The 25651-nt window shown below is 42.3% G+C and overlaps 1 protein-coding gene across 1 annotated transcript in view; it reads right to left on the bottom strand.

The window, feature by feature from the left end:
- Nucleotides 1-6809: 6809 nt before the first annotated feature.
- LOC147450353 (bifunctional nuclease 1-like) overlaps nucleotides 6810-25651 on the bottom strand; it is a 33966-nt gene continuing 15124 nt past the window's right edge. The window contains exons 6-10 of the mRNA XM_086519592.1: nucleotides 7608-7679; nucleotides 7410-7525; nucleotides 7230-7321; nucleotides 7103-7149; nucleotides 6810-7018 (exon numbers count right to left, since the gene is read on the bottom strand). Of these exons, the coding sequence (XP_086375718.1) occupies nucleotides 7016-7018; nucleotides 7103-7149; nucleotides 7230-7321; nucleotides 7410-7525; nucleotides 7608-7679 (330 nt within the window). The 3' untranslated portion in view covers nucleotides 6810-7015. The remainder of the gene's footprint in view (nucleotides 7019-7102; nucleotides 7150-7229; nucleotides 7322-7409; nucleotides 7526-7607; nucleotides 7680-25651) is intronic.

The following is a 25651-nucleotide window of genomic DNA, read 5'->3' on the forward strand; positions in this document are numbered from 1 at the left end:
GCAGCCACGTGTACCATCAGTGGCCGATGGTACACGTGGACTTTGGCCATGGACCACAACATGTGCCATTAAGCTTTTGGTGGCACGTGCCATTGAGCGTGGTGACCATAAGAAGTGGCCACGTGGCACATGCTAGGGCATGAGCACATGCACACACACGCTTATTCAAGGGCTAGGGCGTGACACAGCACAAACATGTGATAAATTTTAGAATTATTTAAATAAGTATATGTTTTTTGGAAAAGAAATTGAATTAAAATTATTTGATTAAAATAATAAAATAAAATTTGTAACAGGTAGTTTATTATGCATGGGTATATAAACAAGTTTAAAGTAATGATAATTCATTGTTTTCTCTAATTAAACTTAATCTCTTTTTATCTTTTTGTTTAACTTCGTCCTATGGCTTGTTCTTTAGTGCTTCTTAATGGAGAGCTAAACTATCATTTTCATAATGGTAAATTAATTATACCTCAATCTTTCTTTTTCTTTTTTTGCAAAACTCACAATTTGTGAGTAGTAGCATATTAGAAATAACCCAAAACTTTTACAAGATTAGCCACGTTCGACTATAACCAGGGCACCAACCATTACTAGGCACACATAACCTCCATGGGGTTTTACAAGGTGCACCCAAACCCATACAAGGTAGCAACTAGCACGACCAAACTGACATCGTCCCGGGGTTTTACAAAGATCTCCAAAACCCACACAACAACAACAAAACAAAACAACCAAACTGATCATACCATAAAGCCGAGACCCACCTTGGGTGCCACCACCAAGGAGAGCTCTGCCACCACCCTCCAAAGTGCCCAAGAGGAGCCCAGGACTAGCACCACTACAGTTGAGCAGAAGGAGACCATCATAGGAATGCCACAAGAGGCCACAATGGAGCAGAAGCAACCCGAGGCCAAGAGAATTCGCAAGAGGGACAGGCTATTGTGGCGAGCCTTGCCTCGTTGCATGAACCAATGCCATTGGAGGATAACACATCCGAATACTGGATTGAAGAAGAGCCACCCCACATATCTAGAGCTCCGGTGCCACCATATCAGAAGGCCCCTATCACACGCCCCCACCCATGCCGGAAAGCACACAAAATACGGGACGTCTTTTGCACCCAAGAGGGGTTGGGAGGGCGTCCTCTCCCGTTTCCAAATATGAGGGTGAGGCAAGGGATGGATCGGTGAGACCTGCAAGCGGGGCAGCTAGCACCTCCAACCCAAGGGAAGCTCTGTCCCTAAGGCCAATGGTTCATTCCCCAGTAGCCATGCACAAACCAACACGCACTGAGAAGACCACCGCCCTGCCGCAAGCTCCCTGTAGCCCCTCTTCTCATGCACGCCTCGCAGGTTGCAGGGGCCTTCCATCGTGAGCTCCTCGCAACCCTAGTGGTCTTTTTTAGATAGACATAGACCTGAATCTTTCTTAATAGAGAAGGTTAATCCTTTGCAATTTACATCAATAAATGTTGTGATAGAAGTAGAAGATATAGAAATAGGCAATGTAGGCAACATCAACATACACAGGGGGCACATACCATTGTATTTTCCTCAGTCCAACATGCTCTCTCTTTCTCTTTATCTCTCTCTTTCGCTTTCTTTTTTCTCTATTTCTGAACGAATAATGAAATAAAGCATGTTTTTGCTAACTTCTTCTACGTTGGGATGGTTTTTTTGAAAAAGGCAAAGGGCTAACAGCCATCTGTACTCAAAGGGACATGAACCATCTATTTAAGAATGGCTAAGCGCCATCTATTTGTTATCCATCAGGGATTGTTCTAACTATAGAACACATCTACTTAGTTGTGTTTCCATCGACTCTAATGGACAACAAGCAAGAGTTTGCCATTGATTTTTGTCTGGGTGTCACTTTAGCACCACATACTTTTAGTGCGAAGATCAAGTTGAGTTTTTGTTGATCTCAAAATTGTAAAGGATTATCTATACCACGGTGTGTGTAGTCAAGAACACCAAAGGCATGGGTCATATCCCTCCAAGTGTGAATGGATAGGGTTAGGATTATATAAGCATTGGGCTCATAGGGTTAGGTGGACAATTATGAATTCCTAAAGGGAGGAATAAATTAAAGAGAACTATAAGTTATCTTCAAGAAAACATGAGTGTAGAGACTCATACTTTGACACTAGTTTGGTGACCTAACAGGACATAAAAGTGTCCTTTCAGGGTTTCTAAAAAAAATCAAATACTCCTATCATATGTATGTATTTGTGACTATCCTTACTTAAGCTCAAAGCTAACACCACACTTTATGTACTGAAAATAAGAAATACTCATAACTCTTGACGGTATGGGCATGAGGAGCTCTCAAAGCCAAAAGAGTGTTCAATTTGACCCAAAACAGCATATTTGCTTGGTGGACCCCATTTTACACAAGGTTAAAAATATATAAACAACAAGGCTTTTTTTTGTAAACGTGAATGAGTTATTGATTTAATTCTATGGTGGTTGTAGGCCCAAAATTTTTCTCTTAATCATGGAATTAAGTACCATAAAGGTGCATTTTTAACATCCTATTGACATATCATCAATGTTTCCATGTGTATACCCATCATTATCTTTATAAATGCTTTAACTTTACACAATTTGGTTCTTTAATTTCATATTTAATCATAGAAAGTGTCAAAATCGTCTTCTTTCAAAGACAATTTGGAGCACACCTATGAAGTATAAAAACTACAAGGATGAAAAAACTAGCTTTTACAATGTGGTCCTCTATATGGAATATAAACCTATCAAGTTGGCACCAAATTGGAATTATACACTTACATTTGGACTTAAGCTTGAAATGTACCACATTTTTTGAGTGAAATTTAGTAATTCAAAGAAAACATTGTATTAACTCAAAATGAGTGTGATTCTGATAAGATGGAAAATAACTTTTGTCTTTGTATTGTTTGCTATGTAGGGTATTAGGTGCCCCAAAACTCAAAAAAGAAAATTTTCATAGTGACAATACCATAAACGCACTCAAAATTGCATTTTGATTACAAAGACACTTCCAAAATATTCATCAAAATGTGAATTTTTATTAGCAAAATCAGCACGGAGAATTTTTGTGAATGAACCATAGCTTCCAATACATAGGCTTTCCATTTTATAGAAGCACAAAAACACCTTTAGAACTACCTATGGTAGCTACATAGCATTTTATAGTTCACTAAGTTGTATTTTAGGGTGATCTAATGCCAGTTTCATGAAAATTAGCCAAAAATGGCACACGTTTTTGTGACCAAGTTAGGTTTTCAAAAGTAATTCAAACCTAAGTCTAAAGGTGGAATAAGTAGCCCCCAAAAAATCCAAGTTTTTTTCAAGTCATAAGCTATCTGTGTGGATATAGAGGAATTTAGAACCTCCTTGGAATCTCAAATAATAATTCTAGGAAGTTGTTGAGTTAAGAGGACATAAAAGTGTATGTTACCAGTCTAGTGTTAAGAATGGAAACAATTAAGATCTCATCGTTGTAAGTCTCAAGGTAAAGTGATCACTCTAACAAATGAGAGAGTACAAGATATGTATTACCAAGGGCAAACCCAAGGGGGTAACAAACCCAAGCCAAGGGCCGGCTGCTAGGTGTCGATAGGGGATTCTAAAACTGGATGGCCAATGGCCTATATAAAGGGTGGTAGGGTAGAGAATCCTCAAGGTAGTTCCCCTGGGTCTCATATTGATATCAGAGCTTAGGGAGCAGACAGCCATGGAGGAAGGGGGAAAATCTTGGAGCTTGCATGGCTTCTCTCTATCTTTCTTCTAGTTGCATGACCTCTCTCTCTCTCTCTCTCTCTCTCTCTCTCTCTCTCTCTCTCCAAAGCATGGAGGCATGGCATGGGGAATGAGGCTTAGCAAGAGGATGAGGTCGGTGTTAACAGCATCTACAACAGCCCTAGGCAAAGGGGAGGAAAGTTGAGCACAGATCTGCGGGAATAACCCTTATGCATGCACAGACAATTTTTGAGATGCATGAAATGCATTGCAGGAAGCTTTGTTGAGTTTGCATGGCGAAAGGCAGGATGTTTCAATTCTGCAACAACTTATTTGAATGCATGAGGCACTCTCCATCCCTCTCTCTCGCTTTCTCTGCGTTGTCTCGCAGGTGCTTCGGCATTGTTTTTTTCTTTAGCAAAAGGGTGGCGCCCTAATTTTGGGCACCCCCTCACCTAAGGGCTTTGGCCCATAGTTCTAGGTGGTAGCTTTGTTAGCTTCAACACGGCTTGCATGCCTCGACTCTTCAAGACATCCAAGGGACGCAGCCATGCACAAAACCATGACTGACTACGCTTTCATGCATGTAATGGCCATGCAAGGCATGCGGTTCATAAAATGATCTTAGAGCTTTGGCAAAAAGTTTTGGCAATTGAAGGCTCGACAATCCCACGTTCAGCACATGATTTGAGGCGCATGGTTTCGATCATACCATAGTCGTTCTGGGCTTGAAGTCTCACACTAGGTACATCTATGTTTCACTTGACATAAGAAAAGCAAGTTATTGACTTGCTCCATGGGAGCCATCCTCAAAAAAATTCACAAATTGTGTATGACACAATCGGATTGGATTCTTTTTGCCTACATAGAAGGTATTTGTTAGATTTTTTTTTGGCATATGAGGATCTTTGGCGTATTGCATGCCATAATAGTACATCTGACAAGCCTCACGTATTGATTTTTAAGTTTTCGCTTTAATTTTGTATTGGTTATGCAATCAATTTCATTTTATTTGGGTTTGTGAATTCCAACTTGTACACTGATTGCCGCCCAAGGTTTGTTGGAATTTCTCAAGCATGGCTTGATTGTCGTTACAGCAAGGCTATTATTGAAATTACTCTATTCCATTTCTCTGCATGGATTGGCAAGCATGATTGATCGTTCATTTCTAGAATTGCATGTGCCTATGACTTATACATATACGATATGTTTGCACATCACTCCAAACAAGCACCACAGCTTGTGTTAAGTTACAACAAGGTCCTCAATCCATTACGATGTTCCTCAATTGATACGCAATTATTGCAGCATCTGTACATAAGCAAGCACAGCATGAATTTGTAGCAGAAGAGTTGTGAATGGCTTAGGAAGCATATTCTATAGCTGACGGGAATGTCCGTTGGCTATGAGCATATCGGTTCCATTCTATTTATTATTTTGATAGACTTATGCCAAGTCAGGCTTCAATTTTAGGCATCTTCATCGAAGCTTCCAAGAGGGGAGACTTTGCAACGGGCCTGAGTGCAAGTGTCAGTACGACAAAAGCCAAATATGACAAGTCACTTTATTAGCATACATGGTTATGAGCCAGATTTTAGCAAAGCAAAGTGCTTTGGCAGAATTTTCGAGAAGCAAGGCTTCTAAGTCGTGTCCATGTATTGCCCATTGATTTGGAATCAAGGGCAATGCACCAAGATTTGTGATTTTGGCAAGGTAAGGATATAAGCTCACATTTTACGTATGACATCATCAAATTGTGATGTAACCTTGTCAGTACCGATTGTGCAAGGCACTTCGAGTATCGGCTCAACCTCTTGAGGCCGTTGTTGTAGCCAAGGGTTCCTACTTTCCTTTTTTGTGTGAAATGCATGGCATGCTCATTTTCAAATGTTGGCTTCCATCCCTTGTCAGAGGGATGGCCTTGCAACCTCAACCAAGTTCTCCAAGCAACAATCAACTACAAAACATGCACATGAGTCAACTACAAAACATGCACATGAGAGCTGATATCACAAGGGACGAACCTTGGTAGACAACATGAAAGCCGAAGAGCCTAAGAGCCTCTCACGTTTTGCTCATGAACAAGAGTTTTTTCTCACATAAGAAAAGGGAGCAATAGTTTCTCATGTCAAAAAGGAACTTTTCTCACGTGAAAAATAGTCTCCAACGTGAAAACTCATAGCTTCTCATTTGAGAGATGAAATTCATGGTCACTGTCATCCATTAGGTCTCCCCAATCTCAAAAAAATAAAAAATATTTCAAAACTTTTGAAGTTAAGTGAAGGGTGAGTTTAAGAAATGAAATGATAAACCAAGATGATAAATCAAAAAACCTTGTGTGTCCATATAAAGAAGGGATCAACTTCACATTGGTTTCTCTTCTCCAGTATTTTTGTTTTAAGCTTTTTCTTCTCTTTAATGTGTCCTCTCTCTCTCTCTCTCTCTCTCTCTCTCTCTCTCTCTCTCTCTCTCTCTCTCTCTCTCTCTCTGTTGTACCAAATGATACTATTGCAAATCAACATGCTTTGTCATTGCCCATTGCTACATGCTATAGACTAGAGCATCGTTTGTGTTGTTAAGAGAATATTTGAATTAGGAATACCTTTCAAATTTTTTGAAGCCATGGATTACCCTTATTCTTAGATGATAAAAAATTTATCCTCTTTTACAACATTAGATTTTTTCTCCCTATACTTCACACTTTACAAGTAGGAAAAAATATGAGAAAAGTGTCCATTACAATGTTAGAATACCGAGGGGGTAGAGAGGGTCTGAGAGCTTCAGTACGGATCCCTGCATTCAAGGCATGCACAATGATTGTATTCACAAATCCAAACTCTCCATTTCCTTCTCGCTTTCACACATTCCTGAGTGTATTGATAGGCTTCAGCTACTTTCAACAAATCAAGCACACCATTTTATGTAGGCAAACGAGTCGCTTCACGTTGTTGAAGAGGTGATCAACATAACATTGAAGAAAATATACCTTTCCTTTTAAATCAATTGAGGGTAGTGGACAATCTATGCACGTCCCATGAAGAAAATGCCTAGAAAATTTACACCCTCTGATACAATCATACTATGTCCCAGGAATTAATTCCATCAATTAAATATCTTACAGCTTACAAGACCCCCAAAAAGGGCTTTATACATATTTACACCGATTCAATCGACAATAGACTGTACATATGTACACTTGATAACGGCTATCCTCTAGGTCCAGAATGGGGTTGAATAATGGCAGCAATGAGCTGTTGACCTAGCCTTTCACAACATATCTAGGCTTTTTGTCACTGCATTCCACACAAAAAAAAAAGACCTTGGATTAAAGCTCCCTAGATACTACTATGGTCAAAGAGTATCAAAATCAAGCTTACCCGGGATCTCTCAGAGCGAAAGCTCCTCAATTCGTCCCTCCAACGAGCTTCAAAACACCACCAAGTATTCAGAAACTTAATGAAAAAACAGCCTAAAGCTTCTAATAAATAGGCATTTAGTCCCAACCTGCATCAAAATACCGCTCTTCAACAACCGCAAGAAGCATATTCTTCACGAGGGTCAGTTCCTCAGAGAGTAGATCTTTCCCACTTCTTGGACTGCAATGCAACCATGATTCTCCATGAGTTATGGGAAAGCAATAAAAAAGCACTTCCATTGATTCCACATCAAAAGTGTAAAACCCACATGTCCAAATCATGACCAGATCTGGAATTTGAAGCTACATCTGTTGCTTGGCGTTGAGCGACAATAGGTATCACTGCATCAGTCAATATGATGTCCTTGTGCACAAAAATGGGTACCTGCAAAGCCGATAAATTAAAAAATCTGACCCATCATGGCCACATTATTATATTCTGCTCGCCCACAAACAAGAAACCCTACTTTGCATCTGACTGCCAAGTTCACTGCATCAGAAGGGCGAGCATCCACACTCTGCATCTCTGTCTCACCAGGCTGCATAAAGGGTAAACTTCTGTCATAAATACTTTCAAATGCCACAGTTAAAAACTGCACTACAATACTCTTTATAACGATTGTATCCCTCTTGTTCATTTGATGGTAACCCCCCCTCTTGTTCATTTGATGGTATGTTGTTTTATGTTGTTTGTTTCTACTTGAGTAAGTCTGTTGTACTGCCATGGAGTGGTCTCTTGATTTTGCTCAAAAAATTTCTTCATGTTGATTGCTCTCCCCCACTCATAAGGGTATTTGTTTGTATGTGAAATGAAGAACCTGTTTCCGTTTCTTTTCTTGCCTACTTGCTGCTTCCATCCATAATTTCTGCAGATTATCTTTCATTCAGCTTCTTAAATCTAGTACAAGGTACCAAAGACTTTCGATATGTTTGGAGTATAGCAACAAACTACTCAATATAATAATGTAATCGACTTACTAGCTCTAGGTGGTAAGTGGCCAGCTCCTAAGGAGATCCTTAAGACACAAATGCATACAAATAGGAGAAAGAACCACCGAACATCCATCCATAAACTACATCGACATACAAAGCATCCATGTGACAATTTCTAGCATTAATTTCTCCACACATGAGAGGCTATGTGCAAATCACGAAAAGAAACAAAAAAGATTTATTTACCCTGAACTCCCACCACCCGCTTGCATGTGGCCCCCATGCTCTCCTCTCTCACTAGTACTTGGTGAGCCTATTGTACTTTTCCAAAACAAGGCCAGGGGGTTGAGCCACGCGGCTCTTGGCTTCATCCTAACCATTCAATTGGAACTTTAATCCAACATTCCTAGCTGCCTGCTTTTTTTCGATCACCTATGATGACTGCTAGTATTGATCGCCTGCGTTGACTGCCACCAGTACGCTGGCTTTCCTGATGCTGGAGAAGCTATATATATAGATGCGTCATCTCAGCCCATGCTCCCCTGCCAGCCCTCTGCCTGTCTACCAGCATTCCATGCTCCTACAGACTCAAAGAGAACGGCCCTGAGTTTCCTGAGTACTTCGTCAAAAGTTTGGTCACCAGCATTCACACTGTTCTTCTCCCTAAAAGCAAGACTATAGACAAGGAGACACACAAAAGTAAGCATTCAGAGTCACATTCTGTCCCTGACGACAGAGGGAGGATTTAAGATCTGCAAAAGGAGCTCACGCATGAAGCTAATTTCAAAAAGAAGAGGAAAGAGGAACAACACAAAAGCAGTGGTAATGGTAGACATTGTCACAAACTGCTACGTGTCAAGTCACTGAAGAGTAGAGCCAACCTTCAGATCACGGCCGAGGGGCCTAAACCCTAAGAAGAACTAGCAACAACAACAGAATAAGTCCTACCAACTTATGGGACCCCATCCGATGGGGCCCAAGTGACATAAAGGCATATAAATAAAGCAAGAACCACACACACAGAGAACGTTGCGTGAAGCTGATGACGTGGCAGCAACTGTACAGATCTCTGCAATCTGCGTTGGTCTGATGACGTGGCAACTGTATGGAAAACCCAGATTTTGCACTGACATGATGATGTGGCAAACTACAGACTTCCGCGTTTTGTGCTAACTGCTGACGTGGCAGTTGTCTGGATTTCCGTGATTTACGTTGGCAGCTTTTGGGCATCGCTTTTGGACCAAATGCTTTTGAGTTTGAAGGCTTTTCATGTAAATTGCTTTTGGGCCTAGAGCCTTTAAATATGAGGCCATGGGCTCATTCTCGATCATGCTTCTGGACGAAGGTGCAGAGGATGGAGTACCGGCTTGTATTTTGATGATGCAATATAAAGAATTACCGAAAGGGGCGCCAAGGTTTGGGGCCAATACTCTCTAGGGTGGAATTCCGCCACTCCGTGTCGCGTGTGCTCTCTCTCTTTCAATTTCACTTGTTACTGAAGTGCTAAAAGTCTGTTCTTTTCTATTGGCACGTGGTGCCCGTCTTGTGACAGTGGTATCAGAGCATCAAGCATACCAGTCCTACCAAAGAGGAGACAGGGAAAGATGGCACTTCCAAAGTCTATTGGAATCTTGTGGCAGTGGTATCAAAGCATCACGTGTGTGCTTTTCTCAAAGCATACCGGTCCTACCAAAGAGGAAAGAGAGAAAGATGGCACTTCCAAAGTCTATTGGAATCTTAATTGGAGTATCTTCGAGTCCCGACCCCGGACTTACATCGGGTGCACTCCCGTCTTCACCGGTCATGTCTTACAAGGCATAAGCCATAAAGACCACTTGCAAGACAAGGAATTAAGATTTGTTTCAAGTCACTGTTTTTCTCAAAAGCAGTGCCATGCAGATGTTGATGTCTATAGCTACCAAGCCGCACACTCCAAGGACTTGGCAAGCTTTCAAGAAAATTTTTGCCCGAAGTTATATGGTTTATGATATCTTCCTTTAATGTTAAACTTCTGGCAGAGTGGGGTATCCTGAAATGCTTGCCATGGAAACCGTAGAAGATTATAACTTGAAATTTATCGACATCTCGCAGTAGATGTCTCTTCACGAGCTGATGACCTTGGAGGTCTGATGTGATTACTATGGCTTGGGACTACCATCACTGCCATAGGAACATTGCTTGTCGAGGCTTGTTTTGACTATTCAAGAGTTTGTAGATCATGTTGCGGTCCGCTACAACCTTATGGAAGGAACCTAACCCTAATTTTTGGTGCAGGTTTCAGGATGGAAAGTCCATCGACTTTTCGAGCTCAACTAATGTCGAGATTGCTTTTTTAATTTAAGTTCTATTTGAGAACTTGTTTGGTGATCCTTTTTGAAATTTGTTTGAAATGGATGATATCTATTTTGAACCTGTCTTGGTGCCCATTTGAATTGTTTGACTGAGGTTTTAATATTGGTATCAATGATTGGTGATTTTACTCCCGGGTGGAGTGGTAAGAAATGTTGTTTTGGTTTGTTTGAACCTACGAACGACGCAGACGGGATATCTGGGGAGCGTTTCGTTGCATGCTAGAAAACCTCCAAACCACGCAGACGGGATGTCTGGGGAGCGTTTGGTTGTATGCTTAAAAAATATTGTTGTTGTTACTCTTGGCCCGGACCTGGATGGTTATGCGGGAGGAGTGTTAAGAAGTCTGAGCAGTAATTCCTCACAGCACCTCCAAACGACGCAGGCTGCGAGGCTGCGGTCTGGGGTGGTGTTTGTTTGTTAAAGGCCTCTATATCTCCCGATCAAGACCTTTTTAGGTTATGCGGGAGGAGTGATGAGGGAGTCGTTGAATATCTCCTGACCCGAACCTTGTTAGGCTATGCGGAAGGAGTGTTTATCGGCGACTTTATGTTTCTATGTCTTGTAACATGCATATGTGAGCATTTGTGTTGCATTGTGATGTGCCAACCACTGAATATTCTCTAACAAACTTGGACACTCCAAGTCAAGAATCTACCACGACAGCACCAAATAATCACTTCAAGACAATTCACAGTTCACAATTTTATTCGACACTGGCCCGGCGGAGTTCCGTGCCTAGAGATATTGGCCCCAAAGATTGGCGCCCCATTCGGTATTTCTTTTTATATTGATCTAAGTTCAAAGTACAAGAGTGTGAGTAGGCGCTCACACTCAGACTCTGCGTCCAGATGCTCTGAGTTGTGAGAGGCCTGAGTTGTGAGAGGCCTGATCACATATTTAAAGTTACAAGGGTTACTAAAAGCAAAGCCCCAAAAGCTGAAATCAAAAGCTTCAAGTAAAAGCTTTGAAAATAAAGCAAAAGTTCTTCCTCTCTCTTTCTTTTAATAAATAAAGCAAAGAGGCTTTCTCTTTCTCTCTCTCTTGCTAAAATAAAGCAAAGAGGGTTCTCCTCTCTTTCTCAACAATTTGCGTAGAAAAAGCAACGCCAAAAAGTTGCCCAGCTTTCCGTAAATCACGCTGATGTCTGAACAACAGGCCACGTGTCAGCCCACCATGTCAGCAAATCAGGGTTAGGGTTAGGGTTAGGGTTAGGGTTAGGGTTAGGGTTAGGTTTAGGGTTAGGATTAGGGTTAGGGCAAAATTAGGGTTTTTGATTTTAGGGTTAGGGATCAACAGAATTGGGGTTTTTGATTTTAGGGTTAGGTTTTTAGCAGAATTAGGGTTTTTGGTTTTAGGGTTAGGGTTTCAACAGAATTAGGGTTTCTAGCATCCACGTCATCACTTTGTGACGTACCCCCCTCTTGAAAACATTGTAATCCCCCTCGATTAGGCCTGCAAAACAGACAGAAGCCATAAACCGTCTTAGCAGACACTGACTGTTAGTACCTACGTACTAGGAACGCACATCTAGCACATGTACCAATTGACAGTCACATCACAGGACATCACTAGACATCACAAGAGATTACATGACATTCAACATTCATTCGGATCTTAGACCAATGTAGCTAGCAATCGCATCTAGATCCAGTCTGGATCTCATTGATGCCCGATTGACTAACCCTTATTGCAACAATGTCTATTCGAGATCAATTAGACCAAAATGCTACAATCATTTCGTCTATCAGTTCCTGCACTTACAAACAAATCAAGAAACAGATCATTTTCATATTCTGGAATTCCATTTCATAAAGTCATCTAGTAGAATACTGTCAGCTCTCAGCTCTCAGTATCCCCGAAGCTCAAAGAGACATCAGCGACTCTAGCATTCAAAAATCGAGGCATCTGTTGACAAAGGAACAAAGTAACTCCCCTCTTGTGCAAACCCACTGCACTAGATCTCCGGCCAAGCTGAATTCTGGGTCCCGTTTGGGATAGACTATGCTAAACCAAAAGCTTCAAGGTAAAGATTCACATTCCGAGAAGTATCTGCTAGGTCTTCCTCCTCCATTTGCTTCGCATCCATTGCGAAGTAGGTCTTGAATTTAACCAAGAACCGTCAATTCGCTTTACCTTCTTTCTTTCTTTCTATGACAATTTCTGTTCTGGGATGAGTATCTACTCGTTTTCGTCCAATTCTGCTTGCACATCTAGCTTCCCATCATTGGGCACACCGCCTTCAAAAGACTTTAAGAGACTCACATGAAAAACATTGTGAATCCTCCACGTATTCTGGCAGCTTCAGTCCAAAGGAGATATCATTTATCTTTTCGGAAAATCAGGAAAGGTCCAAACTATCTCATGCTAAGCTTTCAAAGAAGCAGCTCCTTTCCCTTTTTTTTCTTTCTCGAGAGTGCCCTCCCATAATGTAAGAGCACCCATTCATTCTCCTTCAATTTCAAATCACAACAATGCCGATCTACTTCCTTTTTCTGTCTTTCCCAAAATTTATGCAAAGCCTTCCAGACCAAGTCCCTCGTGAACAGGTCGACTTCAAAGAAAAATCTTATCTTTCATGCTAAGGAAGGAAGAAACCTTCGTAGCAAATTCAAGAATCTGAAATGGCACCTTCCCCATCAAAGAGTTAATCGTGTTTCTGTAGGCATATTCCACCAAAGGTAAAAACCTTTCCCAAGTAATCTTCTCATCCAACCAAGAAGACTTCAACAAAGCCAGTACCACTGAATTAGCAATTTCTGATTGCCTATCAGTCTGCGGGTGGAACGATGACGAGAACTGCAACCGCGTGCCTATGTTCTCTCAAATAGCCGTCCAAAACAAACTCGTGAACCTAGGGTCCTGTCGGAGACAATCGTCTCAAACATGCAATGTAAACTGAAGGCCTGGGCAATAAACAATCGTGCCCACGCTGTGATCTCGGGAGATGAAATCCATTGCAATACTTTCCCAAGGCGGGTGGATATGGGTAAAAAGGCTGTAACAATCCTTGTGCTTTATGCGTGTGTCAAACTTGACCTTCTAGCATACCAAGCAACTGTGCACAAACTCGTCCACATTCTTCTTGAGTCTCGGCCAAAAGACATATCTCTCTACCCCTTTCAAGGTGACGTGGTGACCCGTAAAAGGTAGACAGCGACATTCGATAAGAACCTTTTCCCTCAACGGTTGTGTAACACACATGGTTTTCCTCATCTAGTAGCCATCCCAAATGGAATAGTCCGCTACTATCTCCCCTTTCTCTATTCAACTGAATACATCTGCAAAATCTGTTATGTGGCGTACTAACCGACCATATCCTCGAAGTTCCTATGATGTATCGCGGAAATAGCCAGAACCAACAGCTATCGGGACAAAGTATTTGCAACCAATTTCTTCTGTCCTTGCACATGGACAATCCGGAAGTAAACTGTGACAAGATGTTTGCCCACCACATATGCTTTTCCAATAGCTGCTTCCATGACAAGTAGCAGAAACTCCCATCATCTGTGAAAAACTGTAAAATCGGCTCTGAGTAGGTAATGTCACCACTGTAAAAGAGCTTGGATAGCCATCAAAAGCTCTTTCTCACATATCTTTACTGTCAATTTCGGCCTTGAAAACAATCGGCTCTCGTAAGCAATAACATTCGCCTTCTTGCATTAAGACCACATCCAGACTACGACCACAAGTATCACAATATACTTCAAACGACTTCTGCAAGTCCGACAGAGTCAAAACTGATCCCGTAGTCAATTTCTCTTTCAAAGGCTGAAAGGCAGTCACCTCTATGGGTCCCCACGAGAAAGGGACTCCTTTCTATGTCAAGATACGCAGAGGGGAAGCAACCTCTGCAAACTTCCGAATGAACCGCATGTAGTACGAACACAATCCCAAGAAGCTTCTAACTTCATGGGCATTCTTCAATTCGGGCCAATCACGGCCAGTCTCTATCTTGGCCGGATCCATTTGCACTCTTGCTGTTGAGACAATGTGTCCCAAAAAGTGCATCTCTGGTAGGAAAAATTCACTTTTCTTCGCATTAATCACTAACTTGTGATCTCATAATGCCTGAAAGACCTGAAGCAAATGATCTCTATGTTCTACCTCATTCTTGGAGAGAACAATGATATCGTCAAAGAAAGTGTCACCAAACAACCTGTATTATCGAAAAATCATGTCCATCATCCGTTAAATGTCGCACGAGCATTGGTTAAGCCAAAAGGCATCACCAAAAACTCAAATAACCCAAAAGTCGTCCAAAAAGCTATCTTGTAGACATCTCCCAACGCGATTTTGATCTGATGATATCCACTCTTCAAATCAATGCTAAAGCACGAGGATCCCTGTACTCTGTCGAGTATATCATCGATCCTAGGAATCGAAAATCTGTTCTTGATGGTGATTTTGTTGAGAGCTCTATAATCGATGCACATTCTCCAAGATCCATCTTTGTTCAAAACCAACAACACAGGAGAACAATACAGTGAAATACTAGACTGGACAAGACCCTTTTCCAAGAGGTCTTTCACTTGGTTCATAATCTCTTCGTTCTAGGCTCGGCTCACACGATAAGGTGTCTGGTTCGGTGGTGTGCTTCCAGGTATCATATCAATAGTAGGACAAGCGGATGGTAACTCGCCTAACTCGCCTGGCAGGCCCTCTGAAAGCACTCGACATGAGCGTGGAGAAAATCTTGGCGTTCTTTTGTTCAGGTCAAAACATATTCGACTTTTATTCATCGTTCAGCACTCTCCCAAAAAAAATGAGTAAAGAAACTGAAGTTCATTAAGTACAATCTCTGAGCCTTCATTTGTCAAAGTCGCTTTCTCAACCCAGTAGTCAACCACGGCGTTGTTGTTGTGGTACCAAGGGATTTCGAGTAGAATGTCACAACCTTCCAAGGCAAATACGTAAAACTCCTCGTGTCCTAAAAACCCCTGTCATTGCAAACGAAGTTTACCAATGCTCGGTGTAATGGCAATATCCCATTCGGATGCCGCTCGAACTACCTCCGCCTATGGCTCAGCCTATCGAGCGTAATTCCAAATCGAGCCGCCAATTCCAAGTGAAAAGAAGTTGGCCTTGGCTCCTTCAAAAGAGCTCCCTGATCTTTCACTTTGCCCCAAAAGCGGCAAAGTTTGTACTTTCATTCATTTGATTCGGTTCAGGCCCCACGCAATGTGGTACCAGTTCTGCTTTTAATCTGCCTTTTCTGCCACGTCTCTCAGCTGCTTTAGAACTTTCTGGCCTTTCTTCATCCTGTTCATTCGGTGCCGTGTTAGGGCACCGCGGAGAGATGCCCAGTTTCCCCGCATTCAAAGCACTTCCCCTCCTTGATGAAGCGAGCTCGCTCCTGAGGAGTAAGCCTGGGTCGTGCATCTTTCTTTTATGAGTTGCTCTTTCTCTTTCTACTTTCATTTGTCGAAGTTTGTTCAGCTCTTTGTGTCATGATCTCATCGGTAGGGTAGGTCAAATTGCCAGAGTGAATGGCAAAACCCCATTTCGCATGACTCATCAACTCCTGAATGGAAGCTGACTTCTGTTCTAAGCAGTGATCTGGGACCTCTGTAGTTAGACCCAAGGTAAACCGCTCAATCTGCTCCTTGAACAAGATCTTCTTAAATGAAGAGGCGGGTAGAAAAGAGCTCCAGAATCTCTCGCAATAAGCGTCCATTGTATCCTTCTTGGCATTCGAAGATGGTTCCAAGGAGTTCGTATATCGCATTCATACTCTAAAGTCAGCCAAGAAGAAATAAAAAGCCTCTTGAATTTCAGCCATTTAACTGGCGTAATCTTACTTAATAGAAGCGTGGACCACCAAGTTCGAGCATTCCCCTTAAAGTAAGAGGCAACTCTCCAAATCTTAGAGTGCTCTTAACGACCTCCCGCGAAAGCGATGTCAAATTGTTGTACAAAAGACAAAGCCTTCGAAGCATCTCTATAACCAGAAAAAGTGTCAAATTTAATTGACTGTCCACCTTCCTTAAACTCTCGGATTTTCTTGCTTTTGTCTTCCAGAAAGTCATATTGGTTGGCTTTATAAAAATTATTCTTCTTTGCATAAAAGTTGCTATCATCAGAGTTCGAACTGTCTGTAGACGAGTCCTCAGTAGAACTGTCACTCACGGGGCGAGATTCAGACTTCTTTGCCTTTCTCTTGCCCTTTCCGAAGCGTTGCTTCTTGCTTCACATTTAGCCTTTTCGGTCTTCTTCGCTCGAATCAGATGAGCTACAAGAATTGTCAAAAGAAGAAGAAAAAAAGAAGAACTGGGTACTCCTTCAAATCGAACACGCTTCTTCTATTTCTTTGCCTTTTGAAATGTCGACAGACGACCCAAATAGCCCAAGAAGTCAATGCCTTTCTTCTGCTTTTTGACGTGCTTTTTTTTTTTAGCTTTGTTCTGCGCGTCAAAAAGCTAAGCAATTCGTGCATCAACCACCTCTTCTAATTCTTTCTCTGTATATTTCTTGTGAGCAGAAGGTTTCTTGAGCCCGGATTTTGGGGGTGGTGTTGTGGTTTTTTGCCATTGCGCGTGCACTTCAAGGAAAGAAGTCTCACTCATATAGTTTTGCAAATTTTGGGTCCTTCACAAAATTGAGCATCATCTTTGTTGCATCGCCGATCAATTGACGACGCTCCATCTCTCGACGCTCCGCTTGAGTAGGCCAAGGCGGGCCATACTCCTTGCCAGAATCTTCGTTGTGATCCCTTTCCGCATCTCCGGATGCGGAGAGTCGATTGATCCTTGCCTGAAGCCATAGATGCCGCGGAAGAAATTTGGGATTGGATTTCTCGTAGAAGAGAAATCGGTCGTGCTCTGATACCACTGTAGCAGACTTGGACACTCCAAGTCGAGAATCTACCACGACAGCACCAAATAATCACTTCAAAACAATTCACAGTTTACAATTTTATTCGACACTGGCCCAACGGAGTTCCATGCCTAGAGATATTGGCCCCAAAGACTGGCGCCCCTTTCGGTATTTCTTTTTATATTAATCTAAGTTCAAAGTACAAGAGTGCGGGCAGGCGCTCACACTCAGACTCTGCGTCCAAATGCTACGAGTTGTGAGAGGCCTGCTCACATATTTAAAGTTACAAGGGTTGCTAAAAGCAGAGTCCCAAAAGCTGAAATCAAAAGCTTCAAGTAAAAGCTTTGAAAATAAAGCAAAAGTTCTTCCTCTCTCTTCCTTTTGATAAATAAAGCAGAGAGGCTTTCTCTTTCTCTCTCTTGCTAAAATAAAGCAAAGAGGGTTCTCTCTCTCTCTTTCTAAGCAATTTGCGTAGAAAAAAGCAACACCAAAAAACTACACAGCTTTCCGTAAATCACACTAATGTCCGTACAGCAATGTGACATAAAAACGCGTTTCATGCAGATGAAACCCCGAAACCTATGAAACGTTTTGCCGAAACGCATGAAACGGACAGGCATTTTTTATGAAACGTTTAAAATTGGGGCTTTTTTTCCAAAAACCCAACGCTGCCCGTAGCGAAGTGCGTATTGCTACCGCTTGCGAATTCAGACTCCAACGAAATTATCGAACGCAAATTTGGGGACAATTCCGGACGAATTGGGTGCACGCTCAGCCTGCGTGTGGTATGCTTCGGACTTCCACTCAAAACCCGTGGGCACTGTGTACCTCCCACAGTCGATGCCAGCTCGGGTGGTCATGACGAAGGATGTTCGAGCACACCTGGAGCATCTTCACATGTGGGTGAGTCAAGGTCATTTCCTCAGATTCTTTCTTCCTCACAAATACATGCTCATGCTAGCAAGAAGACAAAGCAACACATTTCTCCACATTTGCAATCGACATTATCATCTCGATATGCACCCAAGCTCAAGAAAGAAGCAGAGATTGCAAAGCATCAATTTTTTTACCAATGCAATCTTGCATTTAGAATTGCCCGTGCACCAGCATATCAACGATTCTACAATAGCTTAGTTGCCGCCGCAACCACAGGATTACGTCCCGTCAATGCAGAAGCATTGCGGACAACTCACTTGAAGAGTCAAGTGGCATATATTAAGAAGGAATTGGAGGGTTTGCAGGCATGTTGGCAACGCTATGGGTGCTCGATCATATCAGATGGCTGGAGCGATGTAGTAAGTTATTTTATGCAAAATCAGATTTTTTTGTCCATTCTTTTTTCCACTTGAATCCACTATCAAGTTTGAGTCTTGACTAGCTCAAATTTGTTTAAATTTCAGAAACGTAGGCATATGATCAACATACTGGTGTCTAGTTGTGCGGGTACTACTTTATTGCGTGTCATCGATGCCTCTTTGCCAGGTTTGCGCATCACAGGTGATTGGATATTTGAGCATATTCGACGTGCTATTGAGGAGGTTGGCCCCAAGAATGTAGTACAATAATAACTGACAATGGCTCAAATTGTGCATCTATGGGAAGGATGATAGAGGTGGCATACCCTCACATTGTTTGGACACCTTGTGCATCACACTCCCTCGACTTACTATGTGAGGATATTGCACAACTTCCATGGGTGTTGCCTGTCTTGGAGAAGGCTATGTTCATAATTACATTCATTACAAAGAGACCTCAAGCATTGGCTCTCTTTCGTATTGTATGTCAATATGAACTAGTTAAGCCTGCCAAGACGAGATTTGGTTATCTCTTTCTTGTACTTCAAAGGTAATATTTTACTCATACTCTACATACACGATACTTGTATTTACTTTGGTTTGAAGTTTGAATCTTCATCCTAATAATTGGATTTGAATTGTAGATTGGTACAAGCAAAAGATGTCCTCCGACGCCTTGTATGCAGTGTAGAGTGGGACAATTGGAGTGGAAGCAAAAAGACAAAAGCCATTACCATGAGTAACTACTAACCACATTCTATCAAAAACCTTTTGGGATGAGGCGGAGGCCATCAAGCAAGCGATGGCCCCTTTATACTTTATACTGTGATTGTTTGATCATGAGGGAGCGACCATGAGTTTGGTTTATCACTAAATGCAACGTTTGGGCCGTTGCATGACTACATGTGCAGTCCTTTCACTAGACAGGTAAATTCAAGAACCACAACCTCTTTACCTGATGAATGTGCATACTTGTCAATACATTTAAATGTAATTGATTTTCTTGAATCTTGCAGGAGGGATGAATTTGTTAGGCTTTGGAATCAGCGCTTTGATTGGTTTCACAAACCAATTCATATAGTTGCATACATGCTTCATCCCCTTTACAAAAAGCTTGAGCACTGGAATGATCGCAAGCTTATTCAAGCATGGACTAGCTACATCGAAAATGTGGCTACTGATGATTGTTCAATGTAAAAATTAGTAGACTCAAAGTTAAATTGTCTAAAATTGTGGCTCATGATTCTAAAGTGATGTATGTCGATTCTTATAGCATTGAGGAAGAGTCCATTTTGTTCTCCCAAGATAGGGATTGTAACAAACTTGGACACTCCAAGTCAAGAATCAACCGCGACAGCACCAAATAACCACTTCAAAACAATTCACAGATCACAATAGATTTGCACTGGCCCGGCGGAGTTCCGTGCCTAGAGATATTGGCCCCAAAGACTGGCGCCCCTTTCGGTATTTCTTTTTATATTAATCAATCATCAAAGTACAAGAGAGCGGTTAGGGTTTCACTCTCAGACTCTGCGTCCAGATGCTCTGAGAAGTGAGGCTCTCACCACTAATTTAAAGGTTACAAGGGATGCCCAAAAGCAGAGCCCCAAAAGCTTTTAAAATCAAAAGCATCAGTTCTCTCTCTCTCTTAGAGAGTCTTTTCTCTTTTTTTATAAAAAAAAGCAAAAGCAAAATTCGCGTCGCTCATCATTTTCCACAAAAATAATAATAATAATAATAATAATAATCCGCCTCCGCGATTTCTAGAATTTAGGGTTTTTGGCAAAAATTAGGGTTTGCAAGAATTTTAGGGTTTCTGGCAGAAATTAGGGTTTCTGCTATCCGCCACGTCATCACTTTGTGACATACCCCCCTCTTGAAAGCATTGTAATCGACCGCGATTACGCCTGCAAAACTGACAAAAGCCATAAACCGTCTTAGCAGACACTGACTGTTAGTACCTACGTACTAGGAACGCACATCTAGCACATGTACAAAATCGACAGTCACATCACACGACATCACAGGACATCACATGACATTCAACATTCATTCGGATCTTAGACCATGATTTATCGACAATGTAGCTAGCAATCACATCTAGGTCCAATCGGGACCTCATCGATGTCCGATTGACTAACCCCTATTGCAACCATGTCTATTCGAGATCAATCAGACCAAAATGCTGCAGTCATTTCGGCTATCAGTTCCTGCACTCACAAGAAGTCAAGAACAAATCAGTATCATAATCAGGAAGTCCATTTCATAAAGTCATCGAGCAGAATACTGTCAGCTCTCAGTATCCCTGAAGCTCAAAGAGACATCAGTGACTTTAGTATCAAAATCGAGGCATCTGTTGACAAGGGAGCGGAGTAACTCCCCTCTTGTGCATCCCACTGCACCAGATATTCGGCCAAGCTGAGTTCTGGGTTCCTTTTGGAGTAGACTATGCTAAACCAAAACATCGAGGTAAAGTTTCACAAACCGAGGAGTATCTGCTAGGTCCTCCTCCTCCATCCACTTCGCATCAAATGCAGGAAAGTTCTTGAACTTAACCAAGAACCGCCTTCAGACTTTACCTTTCTTCGTATCATTATGTGCCAAAATCTGTTCAGGAACAAGGATCTCCTCGTTTTCTTGCACTTTGGGTTGCTCATCAGGCTCCCCATCATCAGGCACATCACCCTTAACAGGGTTTCAAGAGACTCACATGCAATGCATTGTGAATCCTCCAAGTATCTGGCAGTTTCAATCGGAAGGAGACTTCATTTATCTTTTCAGTAATCTGGAAAGGTCCGTATCACATACTAAGCTTTGGAAAAAGCCTCTCCTTTCCCTTTTTCTTTCTTAGACGTGCCTTCTCAAAAGTAAGAACACCCAATCATCCTCCTTCAGTTTCCAGTCGCGACGACGGCGATCCGCTGCCTTTTTCTGTCGTTCTTGAGACTCCTGCAAAGTTTCGCGAACCTTGGCAAAAGACCGTATCCAAGTCTCACGAATATTCATCCGCTTCAAATTTCTAATCTTTCGTGCTCAGGAAGGATGGAACCTTCGCAGCACTTTCAACAATCTCACATGGCGTCTTCCCCGTCGAAGAGTATATCGTGTTACTATAGGCAAATTCCACCAAAGGTAAGTTTTTTTCCCATTGAGTCTTCTGATGCGAGATAGAAGACTTCAATAAATCTAAAATCACTGAATTGGCAATCTCAGATTGCCAGCCAAGAATCAACCGCGACAGCACCAAATAACCACTTCAAAACAATTCACAGATCACAATAGATTTGCACTGGCCCGGCGGAGTTCCGTGCCTAGAGATATTGGCCCCAAAGACTGGCGCCCCTTTTGGTATTTCTTTTTATATTAATCAATCATCAAAGTACAAGAGAGCGGTTAGGGTTTCACTCTCAGACTCTGCGTCCAGATGCTCTGAATAGCGTCCTCCCGCGAAAGCGATGTCAAACTGCTGTATAAAAGACAAAGCCTTCGAAGCATCTGAGTATCCTGAAAAGTATCAAACTTGATCGAGTGGCCACCTTCCTTAAACTCTCGGACTTTCTTGCTTTTATCTTCGAGAAAGTCATACTGGTTGGCTTTGTAAAAATTCTTCTTGTTCGCATAAAACTTTCCGTCATCGGAATCTGAGCTGTCTATAGACGAGTCCTCAGTAGAACTGTCAGTCTCTGGGCAAGATGTAACCTTCTTTGCCTTTTTCTTGCCCTTTCCAAAGCGTTGCTTCTTGCTTCGCTTTTTACCTTTTCTGTCTTCTTCGCGAATCCGAGAAGCTAGAAGAACTGTCAGAAGAAGAAGAAGAAGAACTGGGTAGGTCTTCAAACTTGACGCGCTTCTTCAATTTCTTTGCCTTGTCAAATGTCGACCGACAACCCAAATATCCCGGGAAGTCAGTGCCTTTCTTCTGCTTTTTGCCGTGCTTTTTGGCTTTCTTTTGCGTGTCAAAAAGCTGAGCAATCCGTGCATCAACCACGTTCTCCAGTTCTTTCTCCGTATATTTCTTGGAGGCAGAAGGTTTCTTGAGAGCGGGTTTCGGGAGTGGTGTTGTGGTTCTCTGCCACTCCATCTGTACCTCTTCCAAAGAGGTCTGGTTCATATATTTTGCCATCTTCGGGTCCTTGGCAAAATTGAGCATCATCTTTGTTGCATCGCTGATCAACTGGCGACGCTCTATCTCTCGCCGCTCCGCCTAAGTAGGCCAAGGCGGGCCATACTCTCTGCCTGAATCTTCGTTGTGATCCCAGCCCGCATCTCCAGATGCAGAGGGAGTCGACTGGTCATTGCCTGAAGCCATAGGTGCCGCGGAAAAAAATTCAGGGATCGGATTTCCCGTAGAAGAGAAATCAGCCGTGCTCTGATACCACTGTAACAAACTTGGACACTCCAAGTCAAGAATCAACCGCGACAGCACCAAATAACCACTTCAAAACAATTCACAGATCACAATAGATTTGCACTGGCCCGGCGGAGTTCCGTGCCTAGAGATATTGGCCCCAAAGACTGGCGCCCCTTTCGGTATTTCTTTTTATATTAATCAATCATCAAAGTACAAGAGAGCGGTTAGGGTTTCACTCTCAGACTCTGCGTCCGGATGCTCTGAGAAGTGAGGCCCTCACCACTAATTTAAAGGTTACAAGGGATGCCCAAAAGCAGAGCCCCAAAAGCTTTTAAAATCAAAAGCATCAATTCTCTCTCTCTCTTAGAGAGTCTTTTCTCTTTTTTTATAAAAAAAAGCAAAAGCAAAATTCGCGTCGCTCATCATTTTCCACAAAAATAATAATAATAATAATCCGCCTCCGCAATTTCCAGAATTTAGGGTTTTTGGCAAAAATTAGGGTTTGCAAGAATTTTAGGATTTCTGGCAGGAATTAGGGTTTCTGCTGTCCGCCACGTCATCACTTTGTGACAGGGATTACTTTGCTCGTCCTATTGCTTTGAAAGAGGAGAGCAAACAGCAAGCAGTGTCAGGGTGGGAGATAAATGGAAGACTCACGCCTACTCTTCAAAAGCTTGCATTACGCACTCTCTCTCAAGAGTGCACAAGTGGGGCTGCAGAGTGTATTTGGAGCATTTGTGCAGACATTCACACAAGAAAGAGAAACAGGTGCTTTATTTTGTTTACGTTCTACATTGCTTATTTGCTATGAGTCATGTCCTTAGCTTAGAGCTAACTAAGTCTTTTATAAATTTGTAGAATGAGTACCTCTCAGCTTGATGAGTTGGTGTATGTCAATGCCAACTTGAGGTTGCTTGAAAGATTGAGGCTCAAGGATAGCAATGGAGAAGGGGTCTTGCAATGGAAAGTGAAGGATATGGATGCCTCTCTCATAGCAAACTTGGAACGTGGATTGGCACGAGGAGAAGCGATTGATTTTACTTTCATTCAGAGGCGAAGTGATGAGGATCTTGCTTACGATTTTCTTCAAGAGGAGCAATCACGATTTAGACGTGTCACACGAGCTCAAGCTCGTGCTTTGCAACTGGCTTCTAAGACCACTACCATTGGTGCAGACGTTGGTCCATCTTCACATGTTAGGTCTATAGGGTCTCGTGGAGGCCGTCGTGGTCGACCTACTAGAGACTCAATTGTTATGAGAGAGATGATGCCATCTGCTGAGAGTGGTACTTCTTCTTCCAATGGTCACACTGAGTTGGATGCGACTTCAGACTCAAATTCTACATGATCCTAGTGATAACTTTATACTAGATAGTTAGCGAGTAGCTATTATGTTGGATGGCTTATGTATTAGAACTCATTTTTCATTGGTCAAGATTGCTATTATGGAGTCTAGACACATTTTGATGTGGTTTCATTGCTCGTTTTGATTTTAGGCTTCGGTTTTATGCATTGGTTTTTCATTAAAGTTTGAGGTCTAGCTCCAGTTAACAAATGATTGTGGTCCCTAAAACTTATGGTTTGTGACATTGAATTAAGTTTGAACTTTGTTCAATAGAAGTACTTTGCTAAATGAATCAATGATGCATCAGTTATGATTCATGAAACTAGTGGCTGTGTTTTAACTTTCATCAATACTGCACATCTCTTTGATCGTGCTTGCTTGAAGTCACTTTTAAGCAGTGAGCACTGAGCACGTCTCTCTCTCTCTCTCTCTCTCTCTCTCTCTCTCTCTCTCTCTCTCTCTCTCTCTCTCTCTCTCTCTCTCTCTCTCTCTCTCTCTCTCTCACATTAAAGTCTAGAGTCGTGTGCTACATTGTATACATATTTATCATATTTTATTAATATATAATTTAATGTCGTTTATGAAACCTGTTTCATGTTTTTGACGCTATGAAACGAAACGTTTCAAAACCTCGAAACCCCGAAACGACCGAAACCAAGAAACGTTCATGTCACACTGCCGTACAGCACGCCACGTGCCAACTCGCCACGTCAGCAAATCAGGGTTAGGGTTAGGGTTTGTCACAAAACGGGAGCATACAGGAGCACTTAGAAATCTAAAAAATAAAATACTTTGCAAAAGGGAGAGAAGAGAGAAGATCGACACAGTATTGGGGACCAGAAGATGGGTTGGTCCCCCCCCCCCCCCCCCCCCAGTTAAGAGTATTCTTTATTCAGGGAGAATTTTTATACAAGCACAAGAACCCGAGGAAACCCCTCCATTCTGTAATCTTAGACCCGAAGGTCGTGCTTTCCCGTAAAGGGCTTGGACACAAAGCCGTTCCTTCCCGTAAGGGACTTAGGCACGAAGTCGTACTTTCCCGTAAGGGACTTAGGCGTAAAGCCGTACTTTCCCGTAAGGGACTTAGACATAAGACGGGAGATTCCTGCAAAACAAACCACACAAAGCAATAATTCTCAATGCGTATCAACACCTTATACCTGTCGCTCCTTGCTCGGAAAAGCGACCTCCGTACTCAGTCGTCACACGAACACTTGCCGTTTCCGTCGCCAACCTCTGCTCCAGAATCCCAGCGCTAGCACTTTTTGCTGCTCCCGGCCTTCTTAGAAACTGAACGCTTGCTGCCCTTTTATAGGCTCTGACACCCAGCGGGAATAGCAGCCGAAAAAGCAGAGTCCTGGCGCCCTAGAGAGAGGACAGAGAAGAATCGCTGGTTCTGGCGCTTTCTAGAGAGAGGAGAGAGGG

Source organism: Adiantum capillus-veneris, chromosome 9 (genome assembly GCF_014529385.1).
Source record: "Adiantum capillus-veneris isolate H3 chromosome 9, ASM1452938v2, whole genome shotgun sequence".
NCBI lineage: Eukaryota > Viridiplantae > Streptophyta > Polypodiopsida > Polypodiales > Pteridaceae > Adiantum > Adiantum capillus-veneris.